Here is a 20,678-nt window from a genome sequence, read left to right on the forward strand (position 1 = left end):
GTTTTAATAGCTAATTAAACGCTATAATGTTCAGTGTTTCCCCTACCATTATATTGGGGGAGGTACTCCCCCCCCCCCCCCCCAAATGAGACCCTGTGCCCCTTCTGAAAGCCCCCCCCCAACACTCATACACACAGAGTGCATTTTAAGGTCCGAAAAAAGGAGTGCATTTCTTTTGTAAAACTTGTTCTAATTATTGTTTTAAAGTAAATGTGAAGACCTAAATATGACTCCTTTAACTGTTCCGGTCCAAATGCATATGTAATAGGAGCCATGGGGAGGGGGCCCTGCAGGTGACCATCCTCATCCAGCAACCCCCCCCACCACTAAACTTGGGGGAAACACGGATGTTATGTAACAATGCTCTGATGACCATTACAGATCTTATGATTAGACACTTCAATGAGACACATTAGAATAAAATGACCAGTATCATGCTGATACTATTACAAACTTTTGAGCATATTATCACTCTGATGTAGTATATGCTGTTTGACATCAGACAAATTTTGTTTCGTAGATAAACTACTTTTGTTATCCAGTAATTAAAGGGGGGGTGCAAACTTTTGCAAGCAAATAGATCTCATTTTTCATGAGTAAATTTGCTCCTCGGACTCGCCTGATCCATCCTGATGCCCTACATCTGGCTAGAGTCTCATTTCATTGCTCATGTGGAGGATGGCCCCATATGGACAGTCGAAAGTTGCACTTGGAAGATAGCTCTGGACACTTACAGTAATACATTTATGTCTGAAGACTACAGTCAACTTGCTAACTTTAGGACTGCAGTTGTCATGAATAGTTTTGCATGAAAGTTTCCATCAACGAACAGTTGATAACTTCAACAAAACTGACTTCATGTTAAAACTATAATGATTTTCCTGGTTTCACTGTTAGACTTTTTGACTATATAGGACACAGTTATAGAAGCGAGTTATTTATAATCATGTGTGTTATCACCCAGATGAGTATGGGTTCCCTTTTGAGTCTGGTTCCTCTTGAGGTTTCTTCTTCATGTCATCTGAGGGAGTTTTTCCTTGTCACCACAGGCTTGCTCACTGGGGATAAATTAGGGACAAAATTAGCTCATGTTTAATTTTCTGTAAAGCTGCTTTGGGACAATGTCTGTTGTTAAAAGTGCTATACAAATAAACTTGACCTTAGTAGGTTTTAATAGTACATTTTTCCCCACCAACCAAACATGTCTCCCCATCAGGGAGGGTGAAGGCTTTTTGCATGCTTTCTCCAAGGCACAGGAAAGCGCTATCCGCCCACTTCCGTATGCCATGAGCTCATAGACAGCCATGATTGGCTCGCATTGCTGTAACTGACAGGGGAGAGAGAGTATGCCATCCCTGAGAGTACAGTACAGGCACATTTTGCTCATATGCCAGCCACAGATAGCAGCATCATTGGGATTTGAACTCTCAATCTTCAGATAATGGGGAAAATGCTTTTCTGTTGTGTCACTCAGGAGTCTAATAATAGTTCATTTCTACAGTCAAAATTGTGTGAAGACAATCTCTGTGATCTAAAGCTTACTGTTAAAAAGGATAGTTTGTTCTTTAGTAAAGTAATCAAACCACACTCAAAGTTTCATGCAACATTCCATGGAATCATTCTGACTCAAGCAGAATGTTAGAGTTAAGAGAAGCTACAGTACAAGCTGATGATGATTATGATGAATTTGCGGCATGAAGTGATGTCCAGTCATTTCAGGATTATCTGCAGACTTGTTTATCTCTCACTGAGTGTGTGAACTTAGTCATACTGACAGCTTCACACAAGTGATTCACACTGTGACACTGAAGCCAACTCACAGCTGCTTTTTTTTTTTTTTAAACACATGCTCAGGTTAAACATGAAACAACATTATGTCATAAGTTTCCTACATGTAATCCACCCATTATCAGGAGATAAGTAGCAGCTCAGGCATTTAGGACAAACAGATTTTGGGTTGCTTTTTTTTTTTTTGTAGTTGCTCGGCAGACAAGTAAGTTCAACAGTCAGAGAATGAAAAACAAGCCCAGTCATTATTGTTTTCATTTGGTATGTTTAAAGCTGACGCACTTTACTATGATAGGACACAGTGCTCCCACCACCTGCTGCACTACACACAATGGTTGAGGTGTAATGAGACTGACAAAATGATGAAAACTGAGCAAAGTACAGTTCATAACAGAGCTTATATATATATATATATATATATATATATATATATATATATATATATATATATATATATATATAAAGCTCTGTTATGAACTGTACTTTGCTCAGTTTTCGTCATTTTATATAATATAAATCTCGTTCTAGCACAACACGTGCAATGCAAGGACAGAACACCATAGCTCAAAGCCAAAATGTTGCCCCAACAACTTGTTGATGTCTTTGTCCAAGGTGCAAAACATGGGTGCATATGTGCTATATAGACACTTTTTTTCAGGACCAAGCTTCAGTGTTACATTAAATTCTAAACTATGAAATTCCAAATTCAAAAATAAAAACAAGTTGAATTTGCTGATTGCTGATCTCGGTTCTACTCAAAAAGACCCAACCACTTAATTAAACACGACAGCAACAACGACTTGAAAGGCTCTCAGTAGAGTGCCAAGCCATATCATAGAATATCCAGATGTTCATCATGTTCACATACATAAATGGATTTGCATCAAATTCTAATCAGTTATTCCTTGGCCCATGATTCACATTTCCACCAAATTTCATCCATATACGTTCACTACTTTTTGAGTTACATTGGGAACAAATGAACAAAGGCAAAAACATAACTTCCTACAAAAAAGTTGGCATAGGTAACAACAACAAAAATGCAAGATCAACCCAAAATGCAGTATTGTATTGAATTTTAATATCTTCACAGCTGGCTATATTCACCTTGCTTGCTCATTTGAAACTTGAGAAAAGTTATGAAAGATAAAATAACTTGATACGAGGAACTAGCCTGGGCCCGCCCATCCTAAGTGTGACACAACACGAGGGCCTGTTGCGAGCTTAGTCTGGCAAGGCAAGCTATCTCCAGCTCTTCCAAGCTCCCGAAAAATCGGGAGCCAATCAACTTTGAGCATCTCCAATGGCCCTGGGTAGAGGCGTGTTCAAGGCAGTGACGTAGTAGAACTGCGACCGGAAGCCATAGATTGTTTACAGAATCTATGCCGAAAGCGCTTCATTCACTAGAAACATTACGAACATGGAACAGCGGCAAGCCTTTGACACAGCGGTAGATGCTGTATTGAAAGCATTCAACGGGAAGTTCTCATTGAAAACGAAGCAAAGAGCAGCCCTGGAGGTATTTATCTTCTTCCGGTTACTCAAGCAGTTTCTGTCGCGTCACATACGTCAGAGGAAAGAGTGATGTGATTGGTTTAAGCTTCGTCACAGCCTTTTCTGGCTTCGACCAGTAGCAAACTGAGGCATTTCAGGGAGGCGGGTCAACCACGTGCTTTGGGAAACGGTTGGGCTTAATATCCTTTGCCAGACCAAATGCTTGCAGAGCTTTGAAGTCACGTTAGCCAGGCTAACGAGGAACATCATTCTTGTGCATGATGAGAGTAGAGACTCCTCACTTTATATAAAAATTGGAAAACATTCTCTTGAAATCAGCTTTCCAATGTCAATACTAAAAACAGTATTTTTTTTAAACTGTGTTTTATTTAGTTTTATTTGAAGTAATAGAAGACTATAGAAAGCAAGCAGGGCGTCAGAAGGCATTAGCATTAGCTATGCTATTCCCAAGTGGCACTGGGTACAGCTTCATTGGGAATAAGACCTGACATTTTTGTTCTCCTTGCCTCTGAAGTACCATTGCTTGTTGAACCAAGAAGCTGGCCTTGTCACTTTTAATTTGCAAGCTATCTATGCTCTTGTGGTACAATGGCGAGTCCCTCATTTCAGCGCCAATTAACCTTAATGTTCTGGTCACTACTTAGAAATAGATGTGCCATTGACCTGGGCTGAATGTCAAAATGGCTTAAAGATAATCTCTGGAGTATAAATATGGCTTTAAAAATAATTTTCTCCTGTCCATAACAGAAATTGAAGCAAGCATATGAACTTCCATGATGGAAAAAAAAAAAGTGCATTATTTCCGTAAGATGGAAAATGCAAGGGCAAATGCAGTATGCTTGTTTGGGATATTTTAAAAAGCAAGGCATTGCTTTTATAATATTCACTGTGTCTATTCCATAGTCTTAACGTATTGAGCTTTATAGTTTTGACCCTCCACAGTTCTTCCTCATTCAGTTTTTTTCCTACTTTACTGTGTAACATTTCAGACATTTAGGGTCCTAAGAACAATATATTTAGAACTATGATCATGTCGAAAATTGTGAGTCCCAAGCTCACAAAATGTCAAATAATCTGTTCAAATACAGATATAGAAGGTTGTCTTTTTTGTTACCTCTGTTAACTTTATTGGAGGAGGTTATGTTTTCACTTCTGTCTGTTTGTTCCTAACGGAACTCAAATAGTAGTGAATGGATTTTGATGAAATTTTGAGCAAAGTTGACCCATGGCCAAGGAACAATTGATTAGATTTTGATGCAAATCTGCATATGGATCCAGGATGTTTGTTTGGTGTTTTTTTTTGCCAGTTCCCAACGCAACTCAAAAAGTAGTGAACAGATTTGGATGAAATCTGGTAGGCAGCTTTAGATTCAAGTGATTTGATTTTGATAATATGTGGCTTGGCAGAGGTATGCACTCTACCGAGTACCCTTCTATTTTTTTTATTTTTTGTATAGAAGCTTACCAGAAAGTTTCACAGGTTGAGACTAAAGGTCTGCATCAGGAGGTTATTGCAGATTAGTACAAATATCAGAAAAAAAAATAGCATTTAAATATGATTACACATTTGTAGCACTAAAAAGCACCCAATCACCAATGTGAGCTAACAAGAACAGGAAACTGCGACCATATAAGGGAAGCAAAGGGGGGAAAAAATGACACTGGGATGCAAAAATTGATGGGTCAACAGGGACAGAATCAGGGCAGACGTGACAGTTCTACATTTAGTAGAAATTTTTAAATGTGCCTTCTAGCACAAAGTGGAAAATACATCATCAGCAGCTCATGAGCAGCAGAACATCAAATGAATGTACAAACGAACAGAATGTGACTACAACTACATGTGGTTCATTCCTCTTCAGGCATGATTACATTTCATTCATTTCTTGCTATAGAATTTCTGATTGTGTTTTCTTTATCCTGTGGGCTAGTTAATGACCAGGTCTGATGGTTAATCTTATCTGTTTCTGTTACAGATTAGCATTTTGGAACGACAGATATTTGACTTTCTTGGTTACCAGTGGGCGCCGATCCTCACAAACTTCATCCACATCATCACAGTGATTCTGGGCCTGTTTGGGACAGTGCAGTTCAGACCACGATACGTTACTGGAGTAAGTTCAGACATTCTAAAAGACATTAAATATTCTTACTAAATCAAAAAATGGGTTTCTATCAAGAACTGTTTTGATTTTACTTATGAATAAACTGTTATGAAGAAAATGATTCCATCATTCTTCACCATGTCCAAAAAATCTTATTCAGCACTGTTAAATACTAAAACTTTGTTATTATCTTAATAAGAAAGTTGAAGCTGATCACAGATACTGTAAATATACTAAACTCTGCTAGTGATTTGAGGAGATTTTCAGTGTTATGTTTGTGCCAATCTAATTCTAGTGTACTTCTTCATAACTGCTAGAGTAACACAACTACTGTTAAAACACGAACAAATGAACAAGCTACCATAAATGCTGGAGTAGCACAGCTACAGTAAATACTCTAATACATTACCTTACTACATGTAATCTGTTATATTTAATGTTAAATTTATTTTGTCTGGAAAAATTAGGTATTTGAAGTAATACGATAAAGCAAATGCTTTATCTGTCCCAGGAATACTGAGTGGCAAGTCCATTAAAGAGCTTTAGATCATGTATTTTTAACCATTTTGTGTATACTGTCCACACTCACAGACAGTTAATTTTGGAAAATATGGTTTTGGAAAATATATGGTGTATATCACTTCCAAATCACTTGAGAGCATTACTATAATGTAAACTTCTGGAGTTTGCTCTCTAGACTATTTTTTATTCTCAGTATTTACTACCTTCCATTTTCAGAAAATTTTCTGAAAAATATTTCTTCAGCATTGCATAGTTTAGACTGGAATGTTGAAAGCCATGGACCTTGGAAGATTTATTATAATTCATTTTTTAAATTTATTTTTCAAACATACTATTTTAGCATATTGTTTTAGGTTTCAGGATTTTTTTTTTTTTTTTGTAATATTGAACCAAAATCAATCTGGATACATGTACAATCTCAAATCAGAAAAAAGTTGGAACAGTATGGAAAATGCAAATTAAAAAAAAAAGTGACTTCTAAATATCATTTGACTTGTATTTTCATTGCGCACAGTATGAACCCAAGATATTTCGTGTTTTTTTTTTTTTTTTTCCCCTGGTCAACTTAATTTCATTTGTTAATATACATCCATTCCTGTGTTTCAGGCCTGTGACACATTAAAAAAAAAAAAACCTGGGACAGGGAAATTTAGGGCTAGTAATGAGGTAAAACAATTAAATGATGTGATTTGAAACAGGTGATGTCATCAGATGACTGTAATCATGATTTGGTACAAAATCAGTATCCAAGAAGGGTCTAGTCTTTGAGGAGTAAAGATGGGTAGAGGATCTCCAGTTTGTCAATAAATGTATGAGAAAATTATTGAAATGTTTAAAAACATTGTTCTTCAAAAAAGATATTAAGGGATTTTGATATATTTCACCCTCTATGGTGCATAATATTATTCAATGATTCAAGGAATCTGGAGAAATTTTGGTGTGTTAAAGGCAGGGACTCAAGCCTAATCTGAACACCCATGATCTCCGATCCCTCAGATAGCACTGCATCAAGAACCGTCATTCATCTATAGCTGATATAACTACATGGGCTTGGGATTACTTTGGCAAACCTTTGTCAAGCACTACAATACAGAGTTACATCCACAAATGCCAGTTAACACTTTACTGTGCAAGAAAAGGAAGATTTATGTTAAGTATGTCCAGAATTGTGGTCAGATGGATCAGTATTCCTGGTCTTTTTTGTAAGAAATGGACGCCGTGTGCATCGAACCAAAGACGCAAAGCACCATCAAGACTGTTACCAGCAACAAGTCCAAAAAACAGGGTCTGTCATGGTATGGAGTTCTGTCAGTGCCCTTGGCAAAGGTACCTTACTCTTCTGTGATGACAGCATTAATACTAGATTTCTGGCTGGCTGTGAAAATTTTTGTCCCAAGACAAAGGGGGTTCCACCTCCTCTTTCTCTGATACGAGAGACAGTATCAGATGGTGTAAAAGCAAGTCTGCTTTTATGCAAGTCTAAAACTGAGTTTAAAAAACATGACTCAATGACTTTGAATGTTTTAGTATATTTACTGAAGGAGATGGTGTGGATGACAGAAAATAAGAATAAACGGAAAAAAAAATCAAGTGTAGACAGTTTGAAGTCCAAATTGATGGTCGTGAAAAACCACTGTATAGCTTTAAAAAGATACAGGATGTTTTTGTTAAGAAACCGTATCAGACAGTGTAAAATTATGCAGTGTTGTGCACAAATGCGTAAATGATCATTGTTCATTGAACGTGTTCATATTTTTGGTGAACTAAACGAATCTGTTTGCAAATGATGAACGTGAATATGGGTGTAGTTCACTGGTGAGAGTGAACATGCTCACTCAACAGAAGTAGGGATAATCGGCAAAAAAAATTTACTTACATATTGTGATATGAGGGCGGCACGGTGGTGTAGTGGTTAGTGCTGTCGCCTCACAGCAAGAAGGTCCTGGGTTCGAGCCCCGGGGCCGGCGAGGGCCTTTCTGTGTGGAGTTTGCATGTTCTCCCCGTGTCCGCGTGGGTTTCCTCCGGGTGCTCCGGTTTCCCCCACAGTCCAAAGACATGCAGGTTAGGTTAACTGGTGACTCTAAATTGACCGTAGGTGTGAATGTGAGTGTGAATGGTTGTCTGTGTCTATGTGTCAGCCCTGTGATGACCTGGCGACTTGTCCAGGGTGTACCCCGCCTTTCGCCCGTAGTCAGCTGGGATAGGCTCCAGCTTGCCTGCGACCCTGTAGAAGGATAAAGCGGCTAGAGATAATGAGATGAGATGAGATGAGATTGTGATATGAAGTACAATGTATTACGATGTCTTGGGATCTAACCAAGTATTTCGTATTTCATGACCATCCCAATTTTCCCGTGTGTTCCTTGTCTTGACCTGGAGGCAGCCATGACCTGAAGATTAGAGAAGCAGCCTTGGGCCCAAAGGGTTGCTGGTTCGATTTCTGGGACTGGCAGGAAAAATGTGAGGGGAGTTGAATGAATGAACAGCACTTACCTCTCCCTTTATATCATGGCTAAAGTGCCCTTGAGCAAGGCAACTAACCCCCAACTGCTCCCCGGGCACTGTTAGCATAGCTGCCTGCTGCTCTGGGTATGCGTGTATGCTCATTGCTCACTTGTGTGTACATGTGTGTGTTCACTGCTTCAAATGGGTTAAATGCAGAGGAAGAATTTCACTATGCTTGAGTGTACATGTGACAAAAATAAAGGCTGCTTCTTCTTGACCAGTGTTGTCTTATGGCGATGTGCTCCAATGCGCTGGTCATGACATGACTGATTTGATTATGTCAATAAAGTAAACTCCAAGAACTTTCTAATGGTAGGTAAAATTTGATATATTAATTGCTGATCAGAAATTTCACATATTTAGTGCGGCTAATAAAAAAAATTGGAAGAAATGAACTTGAACTAGTTCATTTTAATCTGTGTGAACTGAACTTTGAATGACAGAAAATAAGAGTTGGTAAAAATAAATCTTTAAATTGACATGTAGACTGTATTAACAGCTGTTTCTCATTACCATTTGGACTACACACAGTCTACACTTGAGTTCTAGTGTTAATGCAGAAAAGTACATTGACATTTTGGAGCAACATAGGCTGTCTTCAAGACGACATCTTTTCCAGGGATATTTCAACAAGACAATGCAAAAATCACATTCAGCTCACATTACAAAGGCATGGCTGTGGAAGAAGAGGATGTCTGTCCATTCTGTCCCCAGGAGAATGTGTGGACCCTGTACTGTTGCACACCTTAAGACCTGTTTGCAGGAAGAATGGGACAAAACACCTGAAACGCTTCATCACTTGGTGTCTTCAGTCCCTGAACATTTTTTAAATGTTGTGAAAAGGAATGGCAACATTATAAAGTGGTAAATTCTTTACTGTCCCAACTTTTTTTTTTTAATGTGTTGCAAGAACCAAAATTGAAATGGGTTTATTTTGGGGAAAAAAATCATGAGGTAAAACATCAAATGCTGTTGTATTGTTAGGAGTGTAATACAGCTCAAAGGTTATTTATAAATCGTTTTTGGTTTTAATTTCAATTTTAACATACCATCCCAACTTTTTTCTGATTTGGGGTTGTAGAAATACTATATGAATTAAAGGGTTAAATAAATTTCAGTTAGGTAAAATTTTGCATTACTCTTTTTTCCATAAATATAAAAAAAAAATCCAAACTTTTTGGACCCCATATTCTTACAAACTGCAATTCTTCAGTGGTTCTTTAAGGGTTCATCAGTGGATAATAAAGGTTTCTTAGTATCCTAAAAGGGTTCTACATGAACCTCTTTCTGAGAAAGAAACACTGTTGTAGAACGTTTAAAGCTTCCCCAAGAGGGACAGCCAGAGAATCCTTAAGAACAAAGGTTAAATTTTTAACCTTTAAATATCGGTTATAGATATCAAACTGTAGTTCTCAGAACTTATCTTGCCAATTTGAAATAAAAAAATTCAGTAAAAAAAACTATTTCAGCTCTATTTACATTAATATATCCTGCATATCTGTGTTCAGCTATGAAACTGCTGCTGATGTATCTGATGGCACATCACCGAGGACAGTCTTTCATTTTCAGTCCTGATAATGTGCAATATGTGAAGTCTGGCTGAAATTTAGCCCCTTGTTATGACAGCGTAAAATGAGGTGTAACAGTCATTTAATATCCAAGTGCATTTTTTTCCACCTGTGTATTGCTGCAAGATATCGATGTTCTGAAGGATGAGGTTATCACACTCGGAGTCTGTCAGCTTCCCGATATCAAGCTTTTTCTTTTTCTGCCTCCAGCCTCAGTTCAGAAGCAATGGCTGTATTTCTTCTATCTAACATCCTGATTGGAGAAATGATCATGAACTAGTATGAATGTATTTCGTGATAAGAAAATCTGAATTAGTTTTACTGTTATTGGCAGAGATTAAATTGGGCCGGAGCCCTCCGGAGCTCAGCTCCACCTCCTCGCCTTGGCAGTACAGCCAGCAGGAGCTGAGCTCCATCTGCTTCAGTGTTTATAATAATATAATACTTTTATTCATTTTCACCTATTCTAAAAACACCATCGATATGAGAGTTCGTCAATAATGATTTAGACAACAAAAAATAAGCTAAAGTGAATTACACCCATCAATAAAAAAAAAAAAAACATTTTCATTGGAATTATCATTGAATGCACATGCGCATTGTGTGGCATCACACAGCATCATACGTTTATTGTTAACGTTAATGGACTTCAGCTCGAGAAATTGGCGCCACTGTTTTCTATCAGTCCATCATACTTTATATTTTATGAGGATTTATGTCCTACGAAGTTGTAACTATCTGCTAAACACGATGCCTTAGCAAAGTAGACAGAGGTAAGTCATGGTTCTTTTGTTTATTTTGTCTTTAGTTGAGCAACTTTCTCAGGCAAAATATACTAGTGCAGCAGATGACATAAGTAATGTTAGCTAACACTGACAGACATAGGATGTTAGTCGAAAAATTCACGCCTCCATTTGCTGAAGTTCAGATCTTTTTGTCTGTAGTTCTGTCATATTTTATCTTCATTTAATAAGTTGTAGCTGTTTTCTGTGTTTTTAGCTTTTAGGTAAATATCAGAAAATTGAGTTAGCTAATTTAATGGATGCCCGCTAATCTATCTTTGCACATGGAACATTAGCAAACCTCCCTTGTGATAGTGAGAACTGGCAGCCTGGACTTTTCCACTGGCTAGCGCGCTCGACTCCCAATCCAATGTTGCTTGGGTTGGCCAAAGTTATGAGGTTGCTGTGGGGTACTAAGACTAGACTAAATAACAAAATTAAACGATTCAGACATCCCTAGTCTCCCAGACTCTCTGGGGGTCTCCCTGGGAGCATGTAGACAGAGACAGGAAAGGCAGGAGAAACTTGATCTAAGTTCTATTTGGAAAGTTGTAAATTAAATTGTAATGACTGGCTATTTGTGGTCTGATGTTGTGACATGTAAGTAAGTTTAGCAAACAATTGATTTGATTGATGTAGATTTATGGTGTGAGATGTAAATAACTATTGTTAATATGTGAATTGATTGTGTGAGATGTAAACAAGTAATGCAAATAGTGTAGCTTGATGACATGTACATAACTATTGTTAATATGTGAATTGAATTGATGGTGTGAGATGTACACAAGTAATGCAAATAATAGTGTAGATTGATGAGATGTAAATAACTATTGCTAATATGTGAATTGGTGGTGTATATTGTGAATAAGTTTTAAAAATTACAGTGTAGATTGATGGTGAAACATAGGCTTAATAAGTTACCAATATGTGCATTGATGTGAGATATAAATAAGTAGGACATAAGTTGATAAAATATGTATTAAACCGATGGTGCGATAAATAAAAATGTTTTGAGAGATATTGACCACTGAGTGAAGAAGGGCTCCCCCTCCTTACAAAAGCCAATTTAACACTCTGAGGTCCTGGGCTTGTCAGACACTCTGTGCAGGGCTCTCAAGTTTTGAAGTCAGTTCAGAGTGAGATTTTTCAGGAAGGGCAGGGGTGGTGCTGGTGAGGGGTGTTGGTGGCAGCGCACAGGGGAATTGGGGGGGGGGGGGGGGGTATGATTGGTGTTGTGTTGTAAGTGTTAGTGGCAGATTTGGAGGCCTTCAATACGGGGGTAGGGGGCTCCCACTTGAAACACAGTGGTTCCAGGCCTGCCATTTTAACAGCCATGATTGAGAAGAGAGTTCCGTCAAGGGCAACGTGTAAACAGAAGCGCGTAACAATGTACTACTATATCTGTATTTTGCAGTTTGGCAAGTACCCAGTAAAGGAAGAGAAAAAAAAAATCACACTGAGTTTTCATTCAAGTATGCAACACTAGGATTAAAAACAGGTGTCAAAAATAGCTGTTGAAATTCAAGATTGAAGTGGCTAGACAAGCTCACAGACTCTGGGCAAACTGATAGTTAACATTATTAGCTGGAGACAATTTTCCCCAACATCAGCTTTCATAATTTGTGATGCAAGTACTAATTTCGTTCAGGAAATACAAAATCATATGATGAGATGATTTACTGTACTGTAGGCTACTCATCAAATATGGCGCTCCCGCATCCTCCAATGTGTGTCTGTCTGCACTTCACCGCATTGTCTTCTTTGGAAAGTTCACGTAAATTTTACCCGGATACAACTGTCAAGTGTTTTGCTCCTTTGCTTTGCTTATCCCACACTTGAAGGGTAATACCAATGCTGAACATTAAAACTGGAATTCACTCAAACCAGACCTTTGTTCCATCTTTTTCCTTTGCAGGTGAAAAACCTTAAAAGACAAAACACCATCCATTTACCAATTTGCACAGTTTTTTCCTTTTTATAAAAGCAGTTACACAAAAAAAGATCAAAAGCTTACCATTAAATACATGTATGTGAAAATAGATAGAATTTACTTTAGCTTAAGACAGATTTTGAATGAATTGTTTCAATGTAAATGCATCAAAATATTAAAATACATTTTAACCACAAGGGCCATAATGAATTAAGCAAGTTACAGTACTAAACCCAATAAATGAGTTACCAAGTAACAAGCCAACCTACATATTTACAAACCATATCCACCATGAGCAATTTAGCAATGAAATACTTTCAGTTCGTTTTAAACATGCACTGTATGCAAGTAGAAAAAGATACATGCTTTTGAACCATGTCTTCACTGGCACCCAAGGATTCAGCACAATAATATCCACGCATCAAACCACATCTAAATTGGGCCATTTCAAACATGAGACCAAGCAAGTTGCCACACCTTTTACCGGACCAAACAAAGCAAGTTGCAATAACCCTTACCAGCCAACAATTACACAAAGCACCATGTGAATATTTGAACCTTAAGACGCTACAAACACAAACATTTTCCCCGCATCTCAATGCCCCGTCAGCGTAACAATTTCCTCGCATTCACAACAAAATAAAAATAAACGCGAGCTTACCGGCTGTCTGTTCAGATCTTGACAATGGTAAAACTTCTACACAGCTTCACAAAATGCTCGTGATCGTGCAAGTGATCAAGTTTGTATTTCGCGCTGCAGCAACCTATTTTTTGCTGTTCAGTCCTTGCACCTGACCAGGAAGTCAGCGTGTCGTTTTGTTCTCCTTGATTGCACGCAAGTGAGTAATTAATGCGCTTGCATACTGCCCTGTCACACTACGACGTTCTCACCAGCGTTCGAGTAACGTGTTGCGAAACGCAGAGGAACGTCGAGAACGTTAGAAAAAAGTTACAAGAAAGTTAGATGAGCGTCGGCAAACGTTGGGGAATGTCGAGGGACGTCGGCAAACGCTGAGGGTGAAAAATAGTTTTGGGTGTGCACAAAAATTCAGGACGTTCTATCAAAACCCTACTTACACGTTAGAGGAACGTTACACGAAAGTTTGCGGGCGTTACTCGAACGTTACTCGAAAGTCAGGACGTTCCCTGGATGCTAGGCGGACGCCGGCCCATCAGGGTCGAGTGTCCAGCACGTGCCTAGCGCTTGGGTAACGCTTGCCTAACGCCTGTGTAACGTCCATCGAACGTCTGTCCAGCGTGTCGCCAACGTTTTTCAGCGTTCGTCAGCGTTCGCCGAGTGTTTTTAACACTCATGTAACGCTCTTTCAGCGTCTTTCTAACGTCTGTCAGCATTCTGAATTTTTCCAGCGTCTGTGTAACGTCCATGTAGCGTCCTTGTAACGCGCCTGTAACCTACTGGTAGCGTTCAGGAGCATTTGGCAGGCACTTGCCATATATTAAAGGGGCTTGCAGAGGCCACCGACAGTCCTGTTGGAACTTTCACAGAGTGAAGACTTCAGAATAATGACAGACCAAGAGAAACACCAGTATGCTGTTGCTGCTCTCATGCATCACAACAACCTCCTGCAGTTGGCATTGCACCAGGTTAAGATGTCCAACGCAGAGTCAAAGAAGAAAAGGAAGAGGAGAGGGAGAAAGAGCTGGGTGAGACCCTGGATAGGAAGGCGACCACAGTTTGGTGTTTATGACAAGCTGATGGCTGAACTCAGAGCTGAAGACCAAGCCTCCTTCCACAACTTCCTGCGGATGCCAGCAGTGATGTTTGATGAGCTGAGACAGAGAGTTGGTCCCAGGATCACCAAGAAGGACACTCGCTTTAGACCGGCCCTCGACCCTGGTATGAAGCTGGCCCTGACTTTGCGACACCTTGCCTCTGGTGACAGCTATGCTTCGCAGAAGTTTGCCTGGAGAGTACCTCACAACACACAGTCACTGGTGGTCAGAGAGGTTTGCCATGCCATACTGGACGAGTACCTGGATGAGATGCTGACCTGCCCCAGTACGCCAGAAGAGTGGAAGGAAGTTGCTGACAGATTCTATCAGAGGTGGAACTTCCCCCATGTCCTGGGAGCACTAGATGGCAAGCATGTGGCCATTAGGTGTCTTGCAGAGAGTGGCTCCTTGTATTACAACTACAAGGGGTTCTATTCCATCGTGTTGCTGGCCCTTGTGGATTCTGACTACAAGTTCCTGTGGGCAGATCTTGGAGGCCTGGGATCAGCATCCGATGCCCAGATCTACAACTCCAGTGAGCTGAAACATGGAGCTGAAGAAGACCTGCTTGGGTTTCCACAGCCTATACCTCTCCCACAAGACACTACAGATGTTCCATACTTCTTCATTGGAGATGACACCTTTGCCCTGAGAGCCTACATGATGAAGCCCTACAGTCTCCGTGGTCTATCACAGGAGGAGCGCATTTTCAACTACAGACTGTCGAGAGTCAGGAGGGTCGTGGAGAACACCTTTGGGATCCTTGCCAACAGGTTCCAGGTGATTCTTGGCACTATGCAGCACAAGCCAGAGACTGTGAAGCTGATAGTGAAGACCTGCTTGGTCCTTCACAACTTGATGAGGGTCAGATATCCAACGCTGCAGAACCAACAGCTGGACCAGCCAGAAGGTCCAGAAGAAGACTTTGTGCCTGGTGCCTGGAGAGATGGCTTCAATATGGAAGACACACAGGTTGTTGCAGGCCCCAACACTGTGACCAAGGAAGCCAAGAAGCAGAGGAACCTCATCAAGCACTGGGTCAACTCCTCAGCTGGGGCACTGGACTGGCAGGACAGGATGGTGTAGACCTGGACCCTAGTGTTGCAATGCAGAATGGACTTAATATAGACTATACTTTTTGGTAGACGGGCAAGTCCATGTAAATGTCAACCTCACAGGAGATCCCAAATTTCAAACTAAACAAACTAAATCAATAAACAAATAAATAAATAAATACATACATAAATAAATATTTTGATCACCTAATATGTCACTGTCAGTCTTTCTTTCTTATAATGTAAAACCCAAGCTAAAATCAACTTTGATCATGTACAATTCTATATTATTGCCACAAGCCACAGAAATGTATGCTAAAATCCACAAAACAGCAAAACAATAGCCATCCTAAATATTATTTAAGAACTTTGATAGTTTTAGCTGATATTTAGAGAGTTTTTCAAAGGGTTATGGTGGTTAAATTGCTGATTTTCTAAACATATGCCATGTCTATTTCAAACGCGTCACATCCATAACGGAATTTCGTCACATCCATAACGCTGACTTTTCCTTCCGAAACTCTGCATGAAATAAAAAATATTTTAAACAAAGATTTTTTAATATTCACCTTGGACCCCTCTATCAAATGGATATCTCCATTTCGACATTAGGTTTACAATTTCACAGAGTTTGACAAAAATGTACAGTCACCCAAGAAAAGTGATACTTTTTCTGTCACATCCATAACGCATCTTTTATTGGCATTTTCTGGCATGCCCTAGATGTACTATGGGAATTGTTCTTGTTCTATCACTTCTCCAGTATGGTACAGCCTTAAAATATGCAACACCTGTTTAAATACTGGGAGACAATAAAACATGCACTGGGTCATTTGTTGCCATTTTGAGTTCAAGTGTCACGTCCATAATGCTGGAATTGCTCAGACACAACTTTTAGAAACTGAAATATTGTATGTGTAACTTACTTACAATGACTTATTTGTAGATAACAGTAATAATAAAAGTAATTGTGTGTGTCATTTCGAAGTAATTATTTTTACTGATCGCCCTACTTTTTTAGCCAATCTGTTCTAGGCACGATCTCTTTTTCAATTATTTATTTTACTGAGTTCCCGGTCGACCCCTTTTCACGTAACCAAACGTATAAAACAGTATTAATAAATGTCATAGTTTTATTTTGTATTGTTTTATTCTTTTTCATTTTTTATCTTTATTTTTTTTATTTTTTATTTTTTATTTTTTTATTTTATTTTCTATTTTATTTTATATTTTACTTTTTATTTTATATTTTTTTATTTTTTATTTTATTTTAAAATAAAAAGTAAAATAAAAAATAAAAAGTAAAATAAAAAATAAAATAAAAAATAAAATAAAAAAAATACAAAGTAAAATATAAAATAAAATAAAAAATAAAATAAAAAGTAAAATATATTTATTTTATATTTTTTATTTTATTTTATATTTTATTTTATATTTTACTTTGTATTTTATTTTTTAGTTTATTTTATATTTTTTATTTTATTTTATATTTTACTTTATTTTTTAGTTTATTTTATATTTTTTATCTCATCTCATCTCATTATCTCTAGCCGCTTTATCCTTCTACAGGGTCGCAGGCAAGCTGGAGCCTATCCCAGCTGACTACGGGCGAAAGGCGGGGTACACCCTGGACAAGTCGCCAGGTCATCACAGGGCTGACACACAGACACAGACAACCATTCACACTCACATTCACACCTACAGTCAATTTAGAGTCACCAGTTAACCTAACCTGCATGTCTTTGGACTGTGGGGGAAACCGGAGCACCCGGAGGAAACCCACGCGGACACGGGGAGAACATGCAAACTCCGCACAGAAAGGCCCTCGCCGGCCCCGGGGCTCGAACCCAGGACCTTCTTGCTGTGAGGCGACAGCGCTAACCACTACACCACCACCCCTATATTTTTTATTTTACTTTTTATTTTATTTTTTATTTTGTATTTTTTTTCATTATTTTTTTGAGGGGTACAATATTAAAAACAAGAAATTGAAAGTTTCATGCAAGAAGCAGGCAAAGTTCAAAATATGTACAACATTTATTTACAGATTCCTAACAAAAAGTTCTAAGAGTCAGTCTCTGGGTCCACTGGTGGCTGTGGAGTGTTCAGCGTGTCATTCAGAGAGGTAGCCATGGACGGGGTGGCAACTGGAACTGAACTGTCCAGGGTGCTGAACAAGTCGCTGACACTGGCTGCTGTAGACACTCCGGTGGGGAACACGGTAACGTCCGTGGCGGCACAAGTGACAACCAGGGCTGGAGAGCTGCTGCCTTGGTTGCTCTGGTCCATGGCGTGTCTTGCAGAGCTGATGGCCGTAGAGAAGGAGGCATGGGTGGTGGCTAGTGCTGTCAGTGTGTGGAAGACGGGAGAGTTCCTACTCTGTTGCTGGAAGAACCTTTGCGGCTGGTAGTAGGAGTGTGGCTGCTGGAAGGATGAGTGAGGCTGCTGGAAGGACGAGTGAGGCTGCTGGAAGGACAAGTGAGGCTGCTGGAAGGACGAGTGAGGCTGCTGCTGGTGGTATCTGGCCATCCACTCCCTGTTCTGTGACTGCCAAGGAGTGCCAGTGAGCGGGTTGTCATGCCACTGGCTAGGGTCCGGCTGAAACATGTCGCTCTGGGCTTGCCTGGTGGTTGTGATGCCAGGAGGGGGGGGCGGACCGACATCTAGCTGAGAAGGTAGGCAGGTCCTCCTCTTCCTCTTCAGTGTCTTCATCCATCAGCCGCTTTAGGATCATGTTGATGCTGGCCCTGGCCTTCTTGAACTTCCGGCTCGACATTGTGAGAAGGCTGTCCCTCACGTAGTTGGCAAAGGTTGACTCAGGGGTCACTGCTGGAGGCTGGAACAAACCCTTAAGTATAGCCTCTGACTCCTTGACCTTCTCCTGCAGGGTAGCCAACACGTCATCCTCGGTGGTGGTATCCTCATCCAGTCCAGATCTTCTGGGCCTCTTGGAACTGCTGCTGCTGGAGGCTGCTGTGGCAGGTGTGGAAGGTCTGGAAGGTATGGCAGTAGACTCCGTGATAGAAGGTCCAGATACCGGTAAATCCTCCTCCTGGACAGTTGCTGCAGCTGAGGCTCTGCTGGGTAGGATGGGCTTGGCTGGCTCCGGTCTGTGTCACACTACCTCCTGCAGGAATCTGAAGTTGCTGAGCACCCACTCGTCCCTCTCTGTTCTTCTTGGGGCACCGTCACCGCTCTTGTGCTTCATGAGTCTGGTATTCTTATCCTGCAGTGACCGGAACCAGCCCTTCAAGTGCTTCACTGTCTTATGCATCTTCTCTGCCTGGGCCTCCCACAACTTCTCCTTGTTGGTAATCTTGTGGTAAGCCTGGAGCTTAGAGTCCCACAATGTCCGGTTCTCTTGTAACCACTCGACCATGATGGCCTCATCAGATTCAGAGAGGCTGTAGTTTATCCTGTCGCTCTTCTTCCTCTTGCCTCTGTCCTGTGAGGAGGCTGCTGACAAGCTTCTGGAGGAGGAGGAGGAGGAGCAGCTAGACCCTGGAGACCCTGGAGAGGCTGGAGATGGTGACTGGGACCTGGAGGGGGTGATTGTTGCCCTCTTGTTCTTCGGCTGCTTCTGCTGCTGGCTGCCTGCTGACTGGCTGTCAGCCTCGCTTTCAACAGGAGGGGGATGGACCTCTGCAGTGATGGAAACAACCTCCTGGCTGGGAGAGGATGCTGCTCGTTGGCCCCTGCTGCTGCCCCGACCTCTGCTGCTGGCCCTCTTGCTCTTGGGAGGCATACTTCTGCGATGTTGACTGCACGGTGGTTGAAATGGAAGTGATGCACTCTGGCCAAAAGCCCCCCTTTTATACTGCGCGTCCAGCCGCAGGTTGGCGAAACGTAACAGGAATGTTACACAAACGTTCCACACGTTACTCGAACGCTACAGGAATGCTAGGCAGACGCTGTGGAAACGTCGAGAACGTCAGCTAGACGCTGGACAAACGTTGAGAACGTTACCTGGACGCAAGGCAGACGCTACCCAAACGCTATGAGAACGCTATCAAAGCGCTGTGGACGCTATGAGAACGCTAGGTTTTGCTGCTATTTTCGACCACAAACGTCGCCTGACACTGAGGGAACGTTGGCTGAGCGTTACCCAAGCGTTACAAGAACGTTACAACATCGTTGACCTAGAAACTTAATTTGAAGAACGTCGACGTTCCCCGGCGTTTCTCAAATTTTTAAAAACGCAACCAAATGTCGAACAAAACGCTATAGTGTGACAGGGCCAATACCGGCTGACAAAAAGGGCGTTCACCACGACAACAATGCTATTTTTTGATTGGCTGTTGGGTAGCTACATTCCTCAATTTATTGATCGGTGTGTGGCAAGCTATTTCTGAACTCTGCGGGAAACCACTTGATGCCTGCTCTTCATCCACAGTTAAAAAATAGCGGTGCACCGTGGTGGGCGTTGTATTAGTAATTTCTGTGCGTGAGAGATACAAGGTGTGGCGTGTGAGCTGCTTGAAATGCGTGTGTCTCACGCTCAATGCGTGAGACTTGAGAGCCCTGCGAGTCTGTGGCAGTCTGATAAACCTTGACATTAAGTAGCCTATTTCATCTAACTAAAAACATCCATGCAAAATTGACACACATGGTTATATTCTGGACACCCTCAGCAATAATAATATGAGAGTAAAGTGAATGTAATGAAATTTGTTTTTATTTAAATTACAACCCCGATTCCAAAAAAGTTGGGACAGAGTACCAATTGTAAATAAAAACAGAATGCAATGATGTGGAAGTTTCAAAATTCCATATTTTATTCAGAATAGAACATAGATGACATATCAAATGTTTAAACTGAGAAAATGTATCATTGAAAGAGAAAAATTAGGTGATTTTAAATTTCATGACAACAACACATCTCAAAAAAGTTGGAACAAGGCCATGTTTACCACTGTCAGGCATCCCCTTTTCTCTTTACAACAGTCTGTAAACGTCTGGGGACTGAGGAGACAAGTTGCTCAAGTTTAGGGATAGGAATGTTAACCCATTCTTGTCTAATGTAGGATTCTAGTTGCTCAACTGTCTTAGGTCTTTTTTGTCGTATCTTCCGTTTTATGATGCGCCAAATGTTTTCTATGGGTGAAAGATCTGGACTGCAGGCTGGCCAGTTCAGTACCCGGACCCTTCTTCTACGCAGCCATGATGCTGTAATT

The 20,678-nt window shown here is 40.4% G+C and overlaps 1 protein-coding gene across 1 annotated transcript in view; it reads left to right on the forward strand.

Moving 5' to 3' along the window:
- nkain2 (sodium/potassium transporting ATPase interacting 2) overlaps positions 1–20,678 on the forward strand; it is a 680,821-nt gene that overhangs the window by 254,165 nt on the left and 405,978 nt on the right. The window contains exon 2 of the mRNA XM_060915828.1: positions 5,280–5,417. Within this exon, the coding sequence (XP_060771811.1) occupies positions 5,280–5,417 (138 nt within the window). The remainder of the gene's footprint in view (positions 1–5,279; positions 5,418–20,678) is intronic.

Source organism: Neoarius graeffei, chromosome 3 (genome assembly GCF_027579695.1).
Source record: "Neoarius graeffei isolate fNeoGra1 chromosome 3, fNeoGra1.pri, whole genome shotgun sequence".
NCBI classification, from domain to species: domain Eukaryota; kingdom Metazoa; phylum Chordata; class Actinopteri; order Siluriformes; family Ariidae; genus Neoarius; species Neoarius graeffei.